Genomic DNA, 16,068 nt, shown 5'->3' on the forward strand with positions numbered 1-16,068 from the left:
TACAGACTTAGAAAACTGTCATTCTTCAACCCAGTGTAATGAGAAACACAGAAATTTGAAATGAAAATAGTTAAATATTTTCTTATTAGTTGTTTCTTGGTGAAAAAATAAGTGGATAATGATTTGAAGAGAACCAACTCAGCATACATAGAAACTGTTTTGGAGTTCAAGGACAGAGAAATTAACAGGAGTGATATATCATTTAGCAAGTATGAAGGGCACACAAAGAGAAGGCAATATTCTGGAAAATATGAGGAAATATTAGAAATAAACAAGAATATTAATACAAAATGGAGTTAGAAATAAACTAGAATATTGATACAGAATGGAACAGAGGATGCTGGCCTCTATTTCATTCTTATTAATCTTTTTTAGCTAGTTTCTTTGTCTTCTTTGTAGGTACGATATTATGAATCTTCAGTATACCGAAGCTAATCGCTACGACTATGTACATGTTGGGACCTGGCATGAAGGTGTGTTGAACATTGATGATTATAAAATCCAGATGAACAAGAGTGGAGTAGTGCGGTCTGTGTGCAGTGAACCTTGTTTGAAGGGTCAGATTAAGGTAAGATACAATCTCTTTATATCCGGGCATTAGAAAAACATGAGTGGTCTTAAGCACGACTGTCCAGGTAACAGTGTCCTAGGCTTACTGTTTTTGCTCTTCTGGTTAGCTGAAATGGAAAATATAAAGAAAGCTGAGAAACAGGATAGATAAACTAGTAAGTTATTTGAAACACGCTTCATTTGAAACTTCTTAGTGATAAATTTCTTAGTGATAAACTTAAATGTATTATAGGCAGCAGGGGGAGGAGTAATCAGATTAAAAATTGAGACAGAGCTAGATGTGAAAACCAAAACCAAAAAAGCTCTCTAGTTATTGTTACACTTACTATTATTAAAGAAAACTCTGGGGAAAATAAGGAATAGCATAAGTGGTGTTGCACATATTAATTAATTTGATTAAAATAATCAGTGAGTAGGTATATGAAATCACCACATTGTATACATTGAAATTGCATTATCTTTGTCTGTTAAATGTGTTAAAATTTAAATCTTGGAAGAGAAATAAATGTGGAAACTGAACCAACAATATCACTTAGTCATAGCTCCAGCTATTGTTAAAGCAAAAGCTCAATAACACTTAATAAGCACATATTTAAAATAACAGAAGTTGGAATGAGGTGATATAGCAGCTCTTCTTTTCATTTCCCCTTTCTCTACCAAATTCTTTGGTATTCCTGCAGCTGGCACTTTATCTTGTTTGTAGCTGAGAGAGAGTCCCTATTTTCTGATTAGTTTCAGGTTTCTATTTGAGTGGTGGGTGGTAGGATTTTGACAAACAAGTTATGTGTACACTTCTGTACATGAAAACTAGGGTAAATAGATATCAATTACCAAGCCTCTGACTGAGTATGCTGGCAATTTCTGGATGAAGAAATCCGTGAAAGAGTTCACTGTGCCCCCTGCTATTTAAAAAACGATGATGCATTGGGAGGCATGGGGAGGGGTTTTGAACTGGCAGGGGTATGGATTAGATGATCTAATAGGTCTTTCCCACATCTAATTTTCTGTGATTCATCTTGGCAAGTAGACACACTGTCACATAAATGTCACACAGCACAGCTGGGGCTGGAGTAGTTCGTGTGTGAGACTCCAGCCTCTTACAGAGTTACCGTGTTGTTTCAACTGTTCTCTGTGATGGAGCTGAAAAGCCAAACAGCCAAAGGAGATGCCTTGAGAAGTATGCAAAAAGGTCCTCACACTAGAATCTTGGCATAGGGTAGATAAGCTTTGGTGTAGAGAATGGAAAATATTTCTCTTGAATGCTGGAGTACAATGGAAGAAAAAAAAAAACTTGCAACACTGGCAGTCCTGGTGGATTCCAAGTCTTCATGACTCCAGGCACCCTGAGGAAGTAACAAACTTCTGAGATGAGTCATCCTTGTTGCACATATCTTGTTCCTTTTCTGCAGAGATCCTATTAAAAATACTTATTGTGAAAGCCACCCAATTGGAGTGGGCACTATGATAGTTCTGAAAGTGTGCTACAAGTCTCCTACCATGGCTATGGTTAAACCTTGGTTAGATCCTAGGATGACTTAGCCCAGGAGCTCTACCTGGCTCAATTGGCGTGGAGCATTCAAGAAACATGGAGACATGAATAATGTTCAGTGAGTGTTGGAGTAGTTCAGTAGAGAAACACTGGCTTGAGTCAAACCAGTACGTGTAGGCAGGGTGAACGCCTTGCTTCTCCCTGGAATCTAGATCACTTCCCAGGTGAAATTCTTTCAGAAAATGATTTTGAGCAAAACGATTTTGATAAACTTTTCTTTGGCCCTTGTCCTAAGAGGCCAGATCATAAGAAGCTTTTGGTAGCATCATCTAAGGACTGAAGTCACATGATGGAGAGGATGCAGAAGGCCTGTGTTCATGCAGCAGCACTGAGGATGTCATAAGAGGTCTCCTTTCCAATGTGGGTGTCACATTGGGTCTGTAACAGACAACTATTACGAAACAGTTTATTCAACTCTACAGGGTTTGATTTATGAGCGCATGAATGGGGGGAAAAAGCCTAGCAGACAGGAAAAAATCAAATTGTTCCAGGCATTCATTGTACTCCAGTTCCATTTCAAAACATCCTGCTGTCACTGTGACTGCCAGTAAGCTGCGACTTGGAGCTGACACACGGTTTCTATTTTCAATCCCTTTTTCAGAGGAGATGGTTTTTTACCCCCACCTTCAGATGCCAGCTCGCATGTACCTCTTCACCTAGATACTGAAGTATTGCTGGCATTGTATTTATGCTAGCCCCCCAACACAATGTGGTACAATCAAAGGAGAGTCCAGAAATCACTGCAAAGCCATTACCATGCACTTACTATAAATGCAAATATCCTGGGGGAATAAATTTAGAAACATTGTGTAGCCTGCTGGAAGAAAACACACCTGTTATCAATAGTGCCTGGAGTGCAGGTGAAAGAGGTGGTATTTGTTTGCATCCCATAAGCACCACAGGAAGTAGGGAAACAAAGGAAATCTGAATTGCAATTTGGCAAATAGCAGCACTTATATTTGAACACCTCTAATTTGCCACTTAGCAGGCCTGGGAGGAATAGAAGCAGATCACAGTAACCACTGAGGAAATGGAGACAGACTGCTTCCCGGGAGACTGTAGGACAGGCACCTGTATTACCCAGGAAATGAGTTTAGGAGAGAATGAAATGACACTTCAAATGCTAAAGGAATAATTTGATGTCTTTACTGGTGATTCATAGAATTTTCTTATAGTTTCCTCCAAATTGACTAAAAATCAGTTGTCTTATGTTCTACATAAATGTGTGTTACAAATATAGTATCTTATGGAGTCATACTGGTTTCATTTATACCAAACATACATAACTAAAACAACTCTTGAAAGAGAAAAAGAGAGAGAGAATGAATGAATGAATGAATGAGAATTCCCATCTACTGGTTCATTCCACAAATGCACAATGCATTCAATAGCCAGGGCTGGGCCAGGACCAAAGCCAAGAGCAGGGACTGTAATACAGGTTTCTGTGCAAATAACAGAAACACAATTAGTTGAGCTATCACTGTTACTTAGGACTTACATTAGCAGGAAGCTGGATTGTGGAGCTTGGGCACACTGAATTTTAAGAACAACATCTAAGTACTCTGATTTGAAGCATAGGCAACTTAACTGTCATCTTAATCAAGGTTTTCGAAGTTATCTCTTTGTTTTTTAAGCAATTCAGTGTTTAAGATAGATTAGATAAATTGTTAGGCAGTTGACAGGGAGCAGCAAAAATCATTTCCATTCTAGGGCTTAGAGGAAACATGAAAACCTCAAAGCTCTGTTTTTTAATGCTCTTGAAGTGGGGAGGAAAGGAGACTTTTTCTGTTTGTCTTCACTTCGTATTATCTCATTCAATGCTGGCAAATCTAATGAGAAGAGAGTTGGCTTGGGAATCTGTAACATGCAGTTCACCGGCTTCTCAGCTTAGACTGCTCTCAACCCCCAAACTATGTAAAACCTATACTAACATGCTAGTAGGAGACTGCAAGCCTTGAGAGTTGCCCTCTCGTGAGTGAGGGAAATCCAAAACACACTCAACCCTGATGATGCCTTCATGGGCAGGCGGCTCTTTCCGCGGCACTGGTACTCAGCCACACAAAGCTCTGTGGACTGGCTATCCTGACTAATGAAGGAAGCGGGGAGTGGGGAGTGCACACACATATTGTGCTCACATTCTTCTTCCTGCGGTCAAAGTTTAATTCCGTAGAAGTTACGTCTCATGACTTCTTTCAGTAGCTACAACAAAATTCATGAGCTGTCATATGTCCCTCCTTCACACTCTGGGACTAGTCGGAGGAAAAAACATGTGGGTGAATCCACTAAGGTCTCGTCTGAGCTCCTGCTATGATGAATCCAATAGACAAAATTCTGGAACCCAGCATCAACTTCAGGAAGAAAGGGACAACTGGAGATACAAAACAAACAAACAAACAAAACAAAGCAACAGTGACAGAGCCTGAGACCCTAACTGCAGCAGTAGCTAGACTTTTCCAAGAGCCAGGAGCCAAGGTCTATGGTTGGTGCCTGAAGTACATATAAGCTAGATGTGCTAAAACAATAATCCTAAGATTGGTAGGGAAGACAAAAGAATAGTTTTATTACACATGGATTATTTTACTAGTATGTGAACATATACTAGGCGAGTTAATTATGTTCGTTTTCAGCCTTAGAGATACCACTAGATAATTAAAGCAAAGAATTTTAGCTAGTGAGCCCATTACTGGGAATCAAATGGATGCTAAAAAGGAAGCAGAGAGTCAGGGAATATGAAAACACACACACACACACACACACACACACACACACACACACACAAGAAAAACAGAAAAAAAGTGGAGATGGTTTATATTCAAACATTGTGATTATTATAATCATTGTAAATACACTAAGAAATATTGCTAGGCTGGAGATAAAAGCAATACTAGATTAGGCACTGTCTGTAAGAAACTTTTACTATCAAATAGACTGAAAATAAGGAAAGTTTACACTTCTCAGATAACAAGAACCTCATCAGAGATCTAGATAAGGAAAATCTCCTCAAACAACTAATAATGTGATTGTCTGAATTCAACAGAGCCAGCCAGAACCAACACAGTGTTTTACTTTCTCAGTCTTCAGTCTTATGTATTTATAGCTGCTTTTGAGTGAATTATAATTAAACCTTTCATAACTATACTAAATTTATAATTAGTTGATTTGTATGTAAGTTTCCTTAATGTATAATGCCTTACTTAAGCATGACTTGCTTGTTTTCAGGAAATAAAATGTGTAACTTTACATTTTTGAGAAGAATTAAGAAATAGTCATGTAAACAACACTAAAATTAATGTAGCAAAGTCAGTATATGAAGGAAATTATTACTGAAAAACCCTACATGTACCATGTAATACACTGGCACTTACATCACTATTCAGACTTACTTTCTCATGGAGTTTCATTATATGAATCCTTTTTCAAAATCCATTCTATAAAAAATCATAGCATGAAAAAAAGTAGTATGTAGAGAAGCTCTGAGGAACAGAAGACTGAGAAAACTGCCTTTCAAGCATCTGCAACCTCACCTCGCTACAGGTCATACGGAAAGGAGAAGTGAGCTGCTGCTGGATCTGCACAGCCTGCAAAGAGAATGAATTTGTGCAAGATGAATTCACCTGCAAAGCCTGTGACTTGGGGTGGTGGCCCAATGCAGACCTAACAGGTGAGAGTCGCCTCCCACAGACGCCTTGCCCCTCCCCGTTGGCTCAGTTTTCAGATTAGCTCATGCCGGTGTCACTCGATGTCAGTATCAAGTTAAAGTGAATACTTTTAGAATTCATGTCAATGAGTATGCACAAATCTGTCATTGTTTTTCCTTAACTTTGTCGAAAAAAAAAATTTTATTTGTATCCAAGTTAGTCTGTTATAGATTTGTTTTTGCTTGTTTGTTTTTAAAAGAAAAATATTACTTGCATTTGTTTCTATACATCTGATTGTTTATCTATAATCATTTCTGGAGTATATGTGCTGGTTATTATTATGTACCTCCAAGGTACAAAAATAATTGAAACACTGAGCCAGGCTTCATTATGCTTAAAATTGATCAGGGTGGAGACTTGGGAAAATATATAATAATTAATATGGTTATTATAATAGTGATAGTATTCATAAAGTGCTATAAAGTTTATCAGGCATAAAAAAAAATGAACAGAATTCCAGACAGCAAGTAGAACACAGAAAATTTGTAAGTTTCTGCCTTTAGGGAAAACCATGGAACAAGTGCATTCAAAACAAGTCCTGAAAGTAGGTGCCATTGAACTGTGGTTTTCCTGTGCTTAAATCCAAACTCATAGGAGGAACTTGTTACCGTTGTCCCAGATCACTTATTCCATTTAATTTCTCAGACTTTGGGTCTCTCGGTCAAATTCTTAATAGTAGGATGGAATAATTTGGTCCCTCTTATTAGAAAAAGCAGAGGACTACACATACAAAGCTGTGTGTCTGAGATCAAGCAAGTTGTTAATTGTTAGAACTGGATTTTGGTAGTTCCCCAAGCACGGATCGTAGTTTCTTTTGGATGCTGCTTACAAGCACAGAGAAGAGTGGCGCATCTGACAATTTCTTAATTTTTCATTTGATTCAAAGTAAGAATATGAAACTAAAAGATGATTAGTTTTATTCAAAGGATCCCGAAAAATGGCTAGCTAATTAGAACCATATTGAACCATATAATTAAAATTATACTTTACTGAGAGGTAGTACCTTATGAAATACTACAAAAGAAACAAAAATGTGTATCAGGTAAGGGTGTTAATTGAAGCACCATAGATACCACTGTTTGTGATGCCAGTATTCTGTATCTGAGTGATTGGCATCAAGGGCATCTAGTATTTTTTTAAATATATATGTAGTTTTATTTCAATTGAAACAGTGAAATGTGCTGTTTTTAAATTGTGGAATGACCAATGTAAAGTGATCAACACCAACTATCACCTCAAGTATTTGTTACTTCTTTGTGATAAGAACATTTAAAAACTTCTTTGTGTACATGCATATTGTCAGGATATATTTAAACGGAAGAATGGTAGACTTGTGACTGCTGTTGAGGGAGTTGCTACAAATTATGGGAAAACAGTGAGGCTGTAGTGGGTTGGGAAGGATGGAAGCAGAAATCCCTGAGCCTAAGGAATTCTATCATGAAAGATAAAGAAAAGAAAATCCAGGACCAAATCCCTTATTTTAGCCATTTTAAGTATGTAATTATAGTGTTAGGTGTCTTGCTATAGAACTGCTTCTACTAAACTATCAACGTTGTTCCCCATCTCCACCCCTTTCCCACCTCTGGAAATCACCATTCTATTTATACTTCCCTGAGTTTAAGGTTCCTAGATGCCACAGAAGTGACATCAGGTAGGAATTTTCTATTGCTTACTACTTCTACTTAACATAATGTCTTCTAGGTTTACTCATTGTTGTTGCAAATGACAGAGCTTCCTGTTTTCTTTTTTTAAAATTAAGGGTAAATACTATTCCAACCTGTGTCTATCCACTTATCTATACATCCATGTATTCATTCATCCATTGAAAGACAGTAAGCTGCTTCCAACTCCTGGTTAATATGAATCATACTGTAAGGAACGTACGGATGCAGGCATCAGTTATGCATATTGATTTCAATTCTTTTAGACACAGACCAAGAATGGGGATGGGATGCTAGATTATATGTCTATCTTCACTTTTTGAGGAAATCCCATACTCTCCCAAAATATTTGTACTGATTTGCATTCCTGCCTATAGCCTACAAGGGTTCATTTTCTGCACATTCTCACCAATATTTGTCTTCATGATCTGGTGAAAATTGTTAGAACTATTAAAATTCACAGCTAAGTCACAGAATACATAATCAATAGCTTTTGCTATTACTTAGTAGCATTTCTATGTGGCATCTTATAAAACAATGAACAACCTACAAAATAAGTTAATAAAATGATTTCACTTGCAATGACATTAGTGATAAAGTAATACTTAAAGCAAATTTAAGCAAAAAAAGTGAAAGATCTACAGACTGAAAGCTATAAAACATTATTGAATTAAATTGAAGATGACACAAACACATGGAAAGATTGTAGATTTCATCAAAATTTTCAATCTATATATTCAGCGTAATCTCCATCAAAATCTCAATCTCATTCTTCAAAAATATAAAAATAATCTTAAAATTTTCATAAAACCATAAAATACTCTGAATAGCCAAAATGCAATCTTTTTCAACAAAAAGAGATAGTATCATATCCTGGATCTAAACATATACTATGAAGGTATAGTAACCAGGAAAGAATTGTACTAATTGTACTAGATTAAAAACAGATACAGCGATCAATGGAGTAGGATAGCCTCGCACAGAGCAAACCTTGATTGATTTTGGCATAGATATCAATGGAAAATATAATCCTTTCAATAAAAGGACTTGGGAGAAGTGGATATTCACACATGGAGAATGAAAATGGACTTCCATTATGTCTGAAGTAGGCATGGAGTAATGTCTAAATGGATAAGTTACCCAACACATAAGTGGTGAAATAGATTTTGCCTTTTTCTGTTTCTTAGTTCTTGTTAAATTTGACCTCACCTAATTGTAGATAAATCTGATGTTAAATTTTAGCCACTTCAAATATATTTGGATCTTATAGGCACCCAGAATATTTGTTTCAAAAATTAGTATTAGCTGTTAATCCTCAAATCAAAATCATTTCAACTGTACCAAGTTTTCCTAGGTGTTTTATACTATAACTGAACAAATCTGAGCTAGCTAATGGTCCTATTTCTCTAGGACAACTCTAACCATATGTCCTCAAGTTCTTAAACTTCCAGGGGTTCAGATATAGTATGTTCCATTCTCATAAATTTTTCTTTATAGCCTCAGTGATAAGGTGGTCCCAAGACTGTACTCACAACTAGTTGAAGGTCACTTCCACGCTCTCAAGTCTTTTGAATTGATCAAAACCTCAACACCAGACCCAAACTCACCACTATAACATATAGTGAGGAGAATATAGGCATAATAGAGAATATAGACATTAGAGCTAATCTCAAAATAACAAAATTCATGCCACTCAAATTTAGGATTTCTAAAAAATTAAGAAATGAAATGAAGAAGAAGAAAAAGATTTCTAAAAAGCTTAATCAAATTGTAAATTGTCAATCGTGTTATCCAATATTATTCTATTATTCTTTTCTTCAGCATTGAAGAACCTAGTTTCCATATAGGAAAGAGAATCTAGGAACTTTCCTAGAGATAAAGCAATCATAATAGAGCTACAGGGTGTTCTTGTGACAAACTGATACTTTTTCTGAACATGAATTATTATATCCCCTTTTAGCATAAGGGTGTTTTCCTCCATTTGTGTGGAGAGTACTGTGTAGGACAGCTATTTTACAGCTAGGCTTTGGGCCCCTCTGTGGTTTTCTATACATTAGTATGTGTCTCTTACGTTTGGCAATGTTACAGGGACTCATATTTATTATATATCACTCAAAATTTGAAAATTGTTGGTGACAACCAAACTCCAGTTTTCTCACTGGTGGATTTTGCTTGGCATATTCCTATTGAACAGCCTGACTTGGCAATACGATTTGAGCGTGATAGAGGCAATGCTAATTGGTTCGGCCTCGAGTCGTCTCAAAGCCAATAATAATTATCCAGGTCTTAGTAGTTTATTCTGCACATGAAGCATATGTCTGTATGAATAAACACCCTATAGAGCCTGCACCTAGTTAATGGGCCTCTTGGTGATAACATTCCATACCTTTCACTCTATCATGCGTTTGCTTCTTTTTAAGTGCAACCATTTTACAAATATATTCTGTAAGCCTTCAAAATCTTCTCATGTTTCTGGTCGTAAGAAATCTTGCTGCCTGGGCTGCTGGAGTATTAGGCTGATTCTGCACATGTGGCTCTAGCATCCCAAATGAACAGCGGTTCTAGTCCCGGCTGTTCTACATCTGCTCCAACTTCGTCCGTGAGCCCTAGGAAAAGTAGCAGCGGATGGCATAAGTGCTTGAGTCACTGCATCCACATGGAAGACCAAGAAGAAGTGCTTGGCTCCTGATTTCAGATCAGCTCAGCCATTGCAGCCGTTTGAGGAGTGAACCAGCAAAAGGAAGATCTCTCAGCAATCTCTCTCTCTCCTCTCTCTTCCTTCCTCCCTTTTTCTTTCATTCTGTTTGTGCTTTTTTTTAATTTTACATGTTTCATTTTTAATTGGAAAGTCAGATATACAGACAGGAGGAGAGACAGTGAAGAAGATCTTCCCTCCAATGATTCACTCCCCAAGTAGCCGCAACGGCCAGTGCTGAGTTAATCCTAAACCAAGAGCCCAGAGCCTCTTCTGGGCCTCCACAAGGGAACAGGGTCCCAAGGCTTTGGGCTGTCCTCGACTTCTTTCCCACGCCACAAGTGGGGCTGCCTGGATTAGAACTGACCCCCATATGGAATCCCACCCAGTATGTGCAAGGTGAGGATTCTGTTGTTAGGCTATCACACTGGGCCCTGTCTGTATTTTTAAGTAAAAATATTTTTAGAGAAATCCAGTCATAACTACAGTTATTGTAACAGCAAACATTTTGATATTACTCCTCACATTATCTGCACCAGTGGGAGTTTAACATAACTAAATCATTGAATTAAAATGATATCTGTCTCCAGTATAATCTAGGCATAAACAAATTACTGTTGCTAGTAAGGAAAACAGTCAAGATGAACTCAGATTTGTGAAATTTTATTAATTTTAATTATACCAAAATTAAATATATGGTTAAATAACCAATCTTATTTGAGAGGCATGAAAACATGAGAACAAAGCTGTCATCTTTTTTATTTTCGTTCTGACTTCCCAATTGCTCCCAACACCCAGGGCTTGGCTGGTCTAATCTGGGAGGCCGAAATGCAATCCGGACTCCCGTGTAGTGGGCGGTATCATAACTGCATGAGCTAGCCTCTCTAGAGTGCACAGGACAAGAAGGGGAGGCTGATCCTGGAGGTGCAGCCAGGACTCAAATGTGGGTACTCTGAGAGGGGCTGTCTACCATCCAACTAACATCCCAACACCAGCCGCAGCTTTACATACGTAATTTTAAATCTGTAAGGAAAAAAATCATTAATAACCTAGAATATACAAAAGAATGTATACTTTATATAAAAATTTTCTTATGACAAACTTATGCAGAAGATCTTTATGTGCTCATCAGCTTGTGGTGAAGTCCTTGACTTAGCTGTCAGTTTATATAGACTTTCTGTTTCTCGAGCTTTCAGGAGAATCCCTACTTAAAATAACAAGTCTTCAGGAATGTTAAAATTCTCTCATTTTTCCATAGGATTGTGTATGATGAAGACAGCTTTTTCAAAGCTTAAGTTCAGGAACATGTGTTTCAGCGATTAAGTCCACACATCTCTGCATTCATAAATTAGAATGTCCTCCGACTAGATAAAAAATGAATTGTATTGTAGCTGGTATGACTTTTCTTTTTTTTTTTTAAGATTTATTTTTATTGTTTTTTGATTGGAAAGGCGGATATACAGAGAGGAGAGACAGAGAGGAAGATCTTCCGTCCGATGATTCACTCCCCAAGTGAGCACAACGGGCCGATACTATGCAGATCAGAAGCCAGGAGCCTCTTCCGGGTCTCCCACGCGGGTGCAGGGTCCCAAAGCCTTGGGCCATTCCCGGGCCACAGGCAGGGAGCTGGAAGGGAAGCGGGGCTGCCGGGATAGAACCGGCGCCCATATGGGATCCCGGGCGTGCAAGGCGAGGACCTTAACCACTTGCGCCACCGCGCTGGGCCCCTGGTATGACTTTTCAACAGAGAGGTGTTTCAAGCCATTCAAGGGTTAGCTGTGGTGTTTGGTGCAGGATTTGTACTGCCTTATGGGACACTTGTTCCCATGTAAGAATTTCTGAATTCAATACTCAGATCCTCTTTTCCTTCAAATTTCCTGGGAAGCAACAGATGAGGGATCAAGTAATAGAGTATCTGTTATACCTTGGGAAGTCTAAATTGAGCCCCAGGACCTAGCCTCAGCCTACCCCAAATATGCTCATTTGGGGGAGTGAGCTAGCTTATGTGAAAATTCTCTTGTCTTTCTATATATCTGTGTCTATCTCTTTTTGCCTTTCAAATAAACAATAATCAAAAAAGAAATTTAAAAATAAAATAAGCATAAATTTGAATTAATATGTGTTTGTAAATCGTAGGGGTGATAACTAGATTTGGAGATAGCAAAGGGTTCTTGCACAATTTGGACAGTAGCTGTGTTCACAATTTTTCTAGATCAATTTCATTATAAACAAGGCATGAAGTGGCTTTATCTTTACTACTTGGCTACAGTATTTAGTTTTGTAGCTAAATTACCCTTTTAGGTTAAGTGACTTAATTTCCTTTTGGTGGGTTTTGCTAAAGGTATTTTTGGCATTTTAGCCAATAAGATCAGATATTTATTCTTTGTAGTACAGTACTAAGTATCTACTTAAAATGCAGAACTATAACAAACATTACATCCCTGAACTTCAAGTTGGCTCTTACTTTTCACTAAAAAATCAGAACTTCAATTTTGCTTTTATAGATGCAATTTATGTTTTATGATTTTCAAAATATGGTATTAGTTATCAGTCAAAACTAGTGATACCGTGGCTTGTACAAAGGTAATATAACACAAACTTATACAGGAAATTACTGTGATAAGCATAGCATGAATGGGGTTAGAGAGGAAGGTGATATGTAATTACAAAAATAAGAAATGAGACAGACACCAGATAAAAACTACAAAAGCATGGTAGCCAGATGAATGTGTTCTTCTCTAAAGAAAACGTTAGCCCAGTAAGTTCACTGCCTCAGTCTTGTATTGAATTGCTTGGGCAATCAAATCACAGGAACTGATGTGGCACAAACCTTGATAATGTCACATATTGCTGTTAACAGGCCAGTGCTTGATGGCCAAGAAGCAAAAGTGTGACCCAAGTAGAGAATTCAGTCATAACTGTCTCAGGGATACCTTTAAGCACACAGTTCTGTGGCCTTGGACAATTGCTCAACTGCGGACTCTCACCCTCAGGCCTTGGACTCAGACTTTTGCCTACTCCGGGATCATTGCCCAGATTTTGTTCTGGGTCTATGGCACCAGCAGCAGTCTGGGAGTTCAAAATAACAGGCACAGTGTGTCCTGCTGTTCACTATCAAGTCACACTGTTAGTGTTTCAAAAACTGCCTGTGTTGGAAATGAAGGGATGGTAACTTTGGGAAGGTTATAGAGTAATTGATTAAACTGCATTTGAGTTGGAAATGGCTTATTCCAATCTCAGCATCCAACTAAAAACATTGACTACCAACTATGTTGTGCTTTGTCACATAATTGATCAAGAACTACACTTAAATATTATATTGATTTTGTAATATCAAAATTCTCCATTTTGATTGTTCCCCTAAATTAGTCAATCTATCTTCTATATATCAGAGCTACATTTATCTGTCTAAATATTTATCAATGACCATCAGGAAAAATCAGTACTAAAGACTGACTTTACCTAAGAAGCAAAAATTCTTCTAGAAAAAAGTTAAGACTTAAATATAGATAGATTCTGAAACACAAGAAAGAGAGCATTAAGGTCTGTCCAAAATTGTGTATGTTTGCTTGGCATCTTACACTCCCAAAAGAGAGTACAGAAAGAAAAAAAAATGATGGTACAAAAATTGCCAACACAGGAAAACTAAGAGAGAATTGAGAGTGAATGTTCAATTGCTTTTTATAAATTGGTCATTTTCATCTTGAATTGTATCATAACTTCCATCTAATATTTGTAAGCCATTTCCCTTAAGGTTAACTATATCTTGAAAACATCTTGAAAATATGATACAATATTTTCTGCCATTTCCTATACCAAAAATGCCATGATACACTTAAATAGCGGAATGTTGGACTTGTGACTGTTGCTGCAAAATTATACTATTGTAATAATGAATAATATGGGGAAATAATATTGTTGGAAACAGAACGGGCGGGAGGAAGGGAAGGTAGAGGGAGGATTTCTATAGCTACAGAACTGTATCATGAACAATAACTAAAATAAAACTCAAAAGAAAATTCAAAACATGATACAGAAAATATATTAAATAATACTTAGATAAACAATAACCAAAACAAAAAAAGCAACAAGGGAACTTGCGAATGTGCAAAAACATTTATAAAATTGTGTATATCTGAATCAAAATCTTCACTGACATTTCATTAATGTACATATTTTTGGTATTCTATATTAATGCGCTGCATAGGAATTTTGGGGGGGTACTTGTCTTTTTAGGACTCAGTCCTTCTTTTATGCTCTTGTGGGACTGTGTGTTTTTTTTAAAAGATTTATTTATTTTTATTGGAAAGGCGGATGCACAGAGAAGAGGAGAGACAGAGAGGAAGATCTTGCATCCACTGATTCACTCCCCAAGTGACTGCAATGGCCAGTGCTGTGCCGATCCAAAGCCAGGAGCCAGGATCTTCCTCTAGGTCTCCCACATTGGTGCAGGGTCCCAAGGCATTGGGCTGTCCTCAACTGCTTTCCCAGGTCACAAGCAGGGAGCTGGATGAGAAGGGGAGCTGCCGGGATTAGAATTGGCACCAATATGGGATCCTGGCGCATTCAAGGCAAAGCCATTTTGCCACTAGGCCATTGCGCTGCGCCCGGTACTGTTATTTCTAGTTTTATCTGTTGAGCATTATCAATAGTGATGCATTAAGCCTGTGACTATAGGGTAGATTAAAATTATCTTTTGCAAAAAACTTGCAAGAAAAACAAAGTTAGAAATTTCATGGGATTGAGAGAGAGAAGCAGCAATGGAGACAATTATCACTCTCTTAGAACTGCACCTATGAAATACATGAAATACGTGCTCTTTATATTAGTAAAAATTGAAAAATGTCCAGGTAGTTTTTAGAAATAGTACATCTGATTACCTAATGGAGCACCTCAAAACCAAAAATTGAATTTACTTACTATACAGATAGAGATATAAATACTTTATATGCAGGCTCAAGTTTAATTCCATCATACAAAGACCTGTATGATCACCAATACTAAAATAATACTAAATACTAAAATAAATACTAAAATTAGAACTAAATAAAATACTAAAATAACTGAATAAATTTATAAACAATAGTATTATGCAGTTATCCATAGCAAGAACATTATCAATGTCATTAAGTGATGATTCAAAGTAAATATGATGATTTGCATGGTTCAATGGCAAATACTATTCACATTGTTATGAGAAACTGCAAGCGTTGCCAGATTTGGATATCCATGCTGGTCTGGGGCCAATATTCTGTGGAAACCAAGGGATAATTGTACATGAATGGAGAAGAAATCCAAAAGGCTACATTTATTGCTTAGCACAGTAAAATGTGGGTATGAAAGTCAGACCACTTTTCCCAGAACAAAGAACTGTTCACGCTATAGGAGATTTTTAAATGTGTGGAGTTTATGGATAAATAAATTTTCAGAGCATGAGCTTGTTGGTACCATGGGTAAGTTTGTGGTCACTTGGGGTTGGTATTGTGGTATAGTGGGTTGAACCACTGCCAGTGATGACAGCTTACCCTATAGGCACAAGGTCAGTTCCTGGCTATTTCATTTATATGAATCACCTCCCTGCTAATGTGCCTGGCAAAGCACTAGAAGATAGGCCAAGTACCTCGACTCTCATTGCCCATAGATGATACCCCAATGAAGGTCATGATTCCTGGCTTTGGCCTGGCCCATCACAGGACATTACACTCATTTGAGTGTAGACTAGTAGATGGAAGATGTCTTCCTTTTTGTCTCTCTTGTTTACCCTCTCTCTCCCATAAGTATGCATTTCAAATAAATAAACCTTTAAAACAGATTATCCATGTAAAATTGTTGTTGATTTGTTGGCACTGATGTAGTAAGCTGAGCCTGTGGCAGCCTGGCTGGTTATCAGCGTCA

The 16,068-nt window shown here is 37.4% G+C and overlaps 1 protein-coding gene across 3 annotated transcripts in view; it reads left to right on the forward strand.

The window, feature by feature from the left end:
* The window catches only part of GRM1 (glutamate metabotropic receptor 1), a 328,706-nt gene that overhangs the window by 281,193 nt on the left and 31,445 nt on the right, over nt 1–16,068 (forward strand). For all 3 annotated transcript variants that reach the window (XM_040965269.1, XM_040965270.1, XM_040965271.1), the window contains exons 5-6: nt 400–568; nt 5,654–5,780. In XM_040965269.1, the coding sequence (XP_040821203.1) occupies nt 400–568; nt 5,654–5,780 (296 nt within the window). The remainder of the gene's footprint in view (nt 1–399; nt 569–5,653; nt 5,781–16,068) is intronic.

This window comes from Ochotona curzoniae, unplaced genomic scaffold (genome assembly GCF_017591425.1).
Source record: "Ochotona curzoniae isolate NIBS_2020 unplaced genomic scaffold, NIBS_Ocur_1.0 scaffold_3890, whole genome shotgun sequence".
NCBI classification, from domain to species: domain Eukaryota; kingdom Metazoa; phylum Chordata; class Mammalia; order Lagomorpha; family Ochotonidae; genus Ochotona; species Ochotona curzoniae.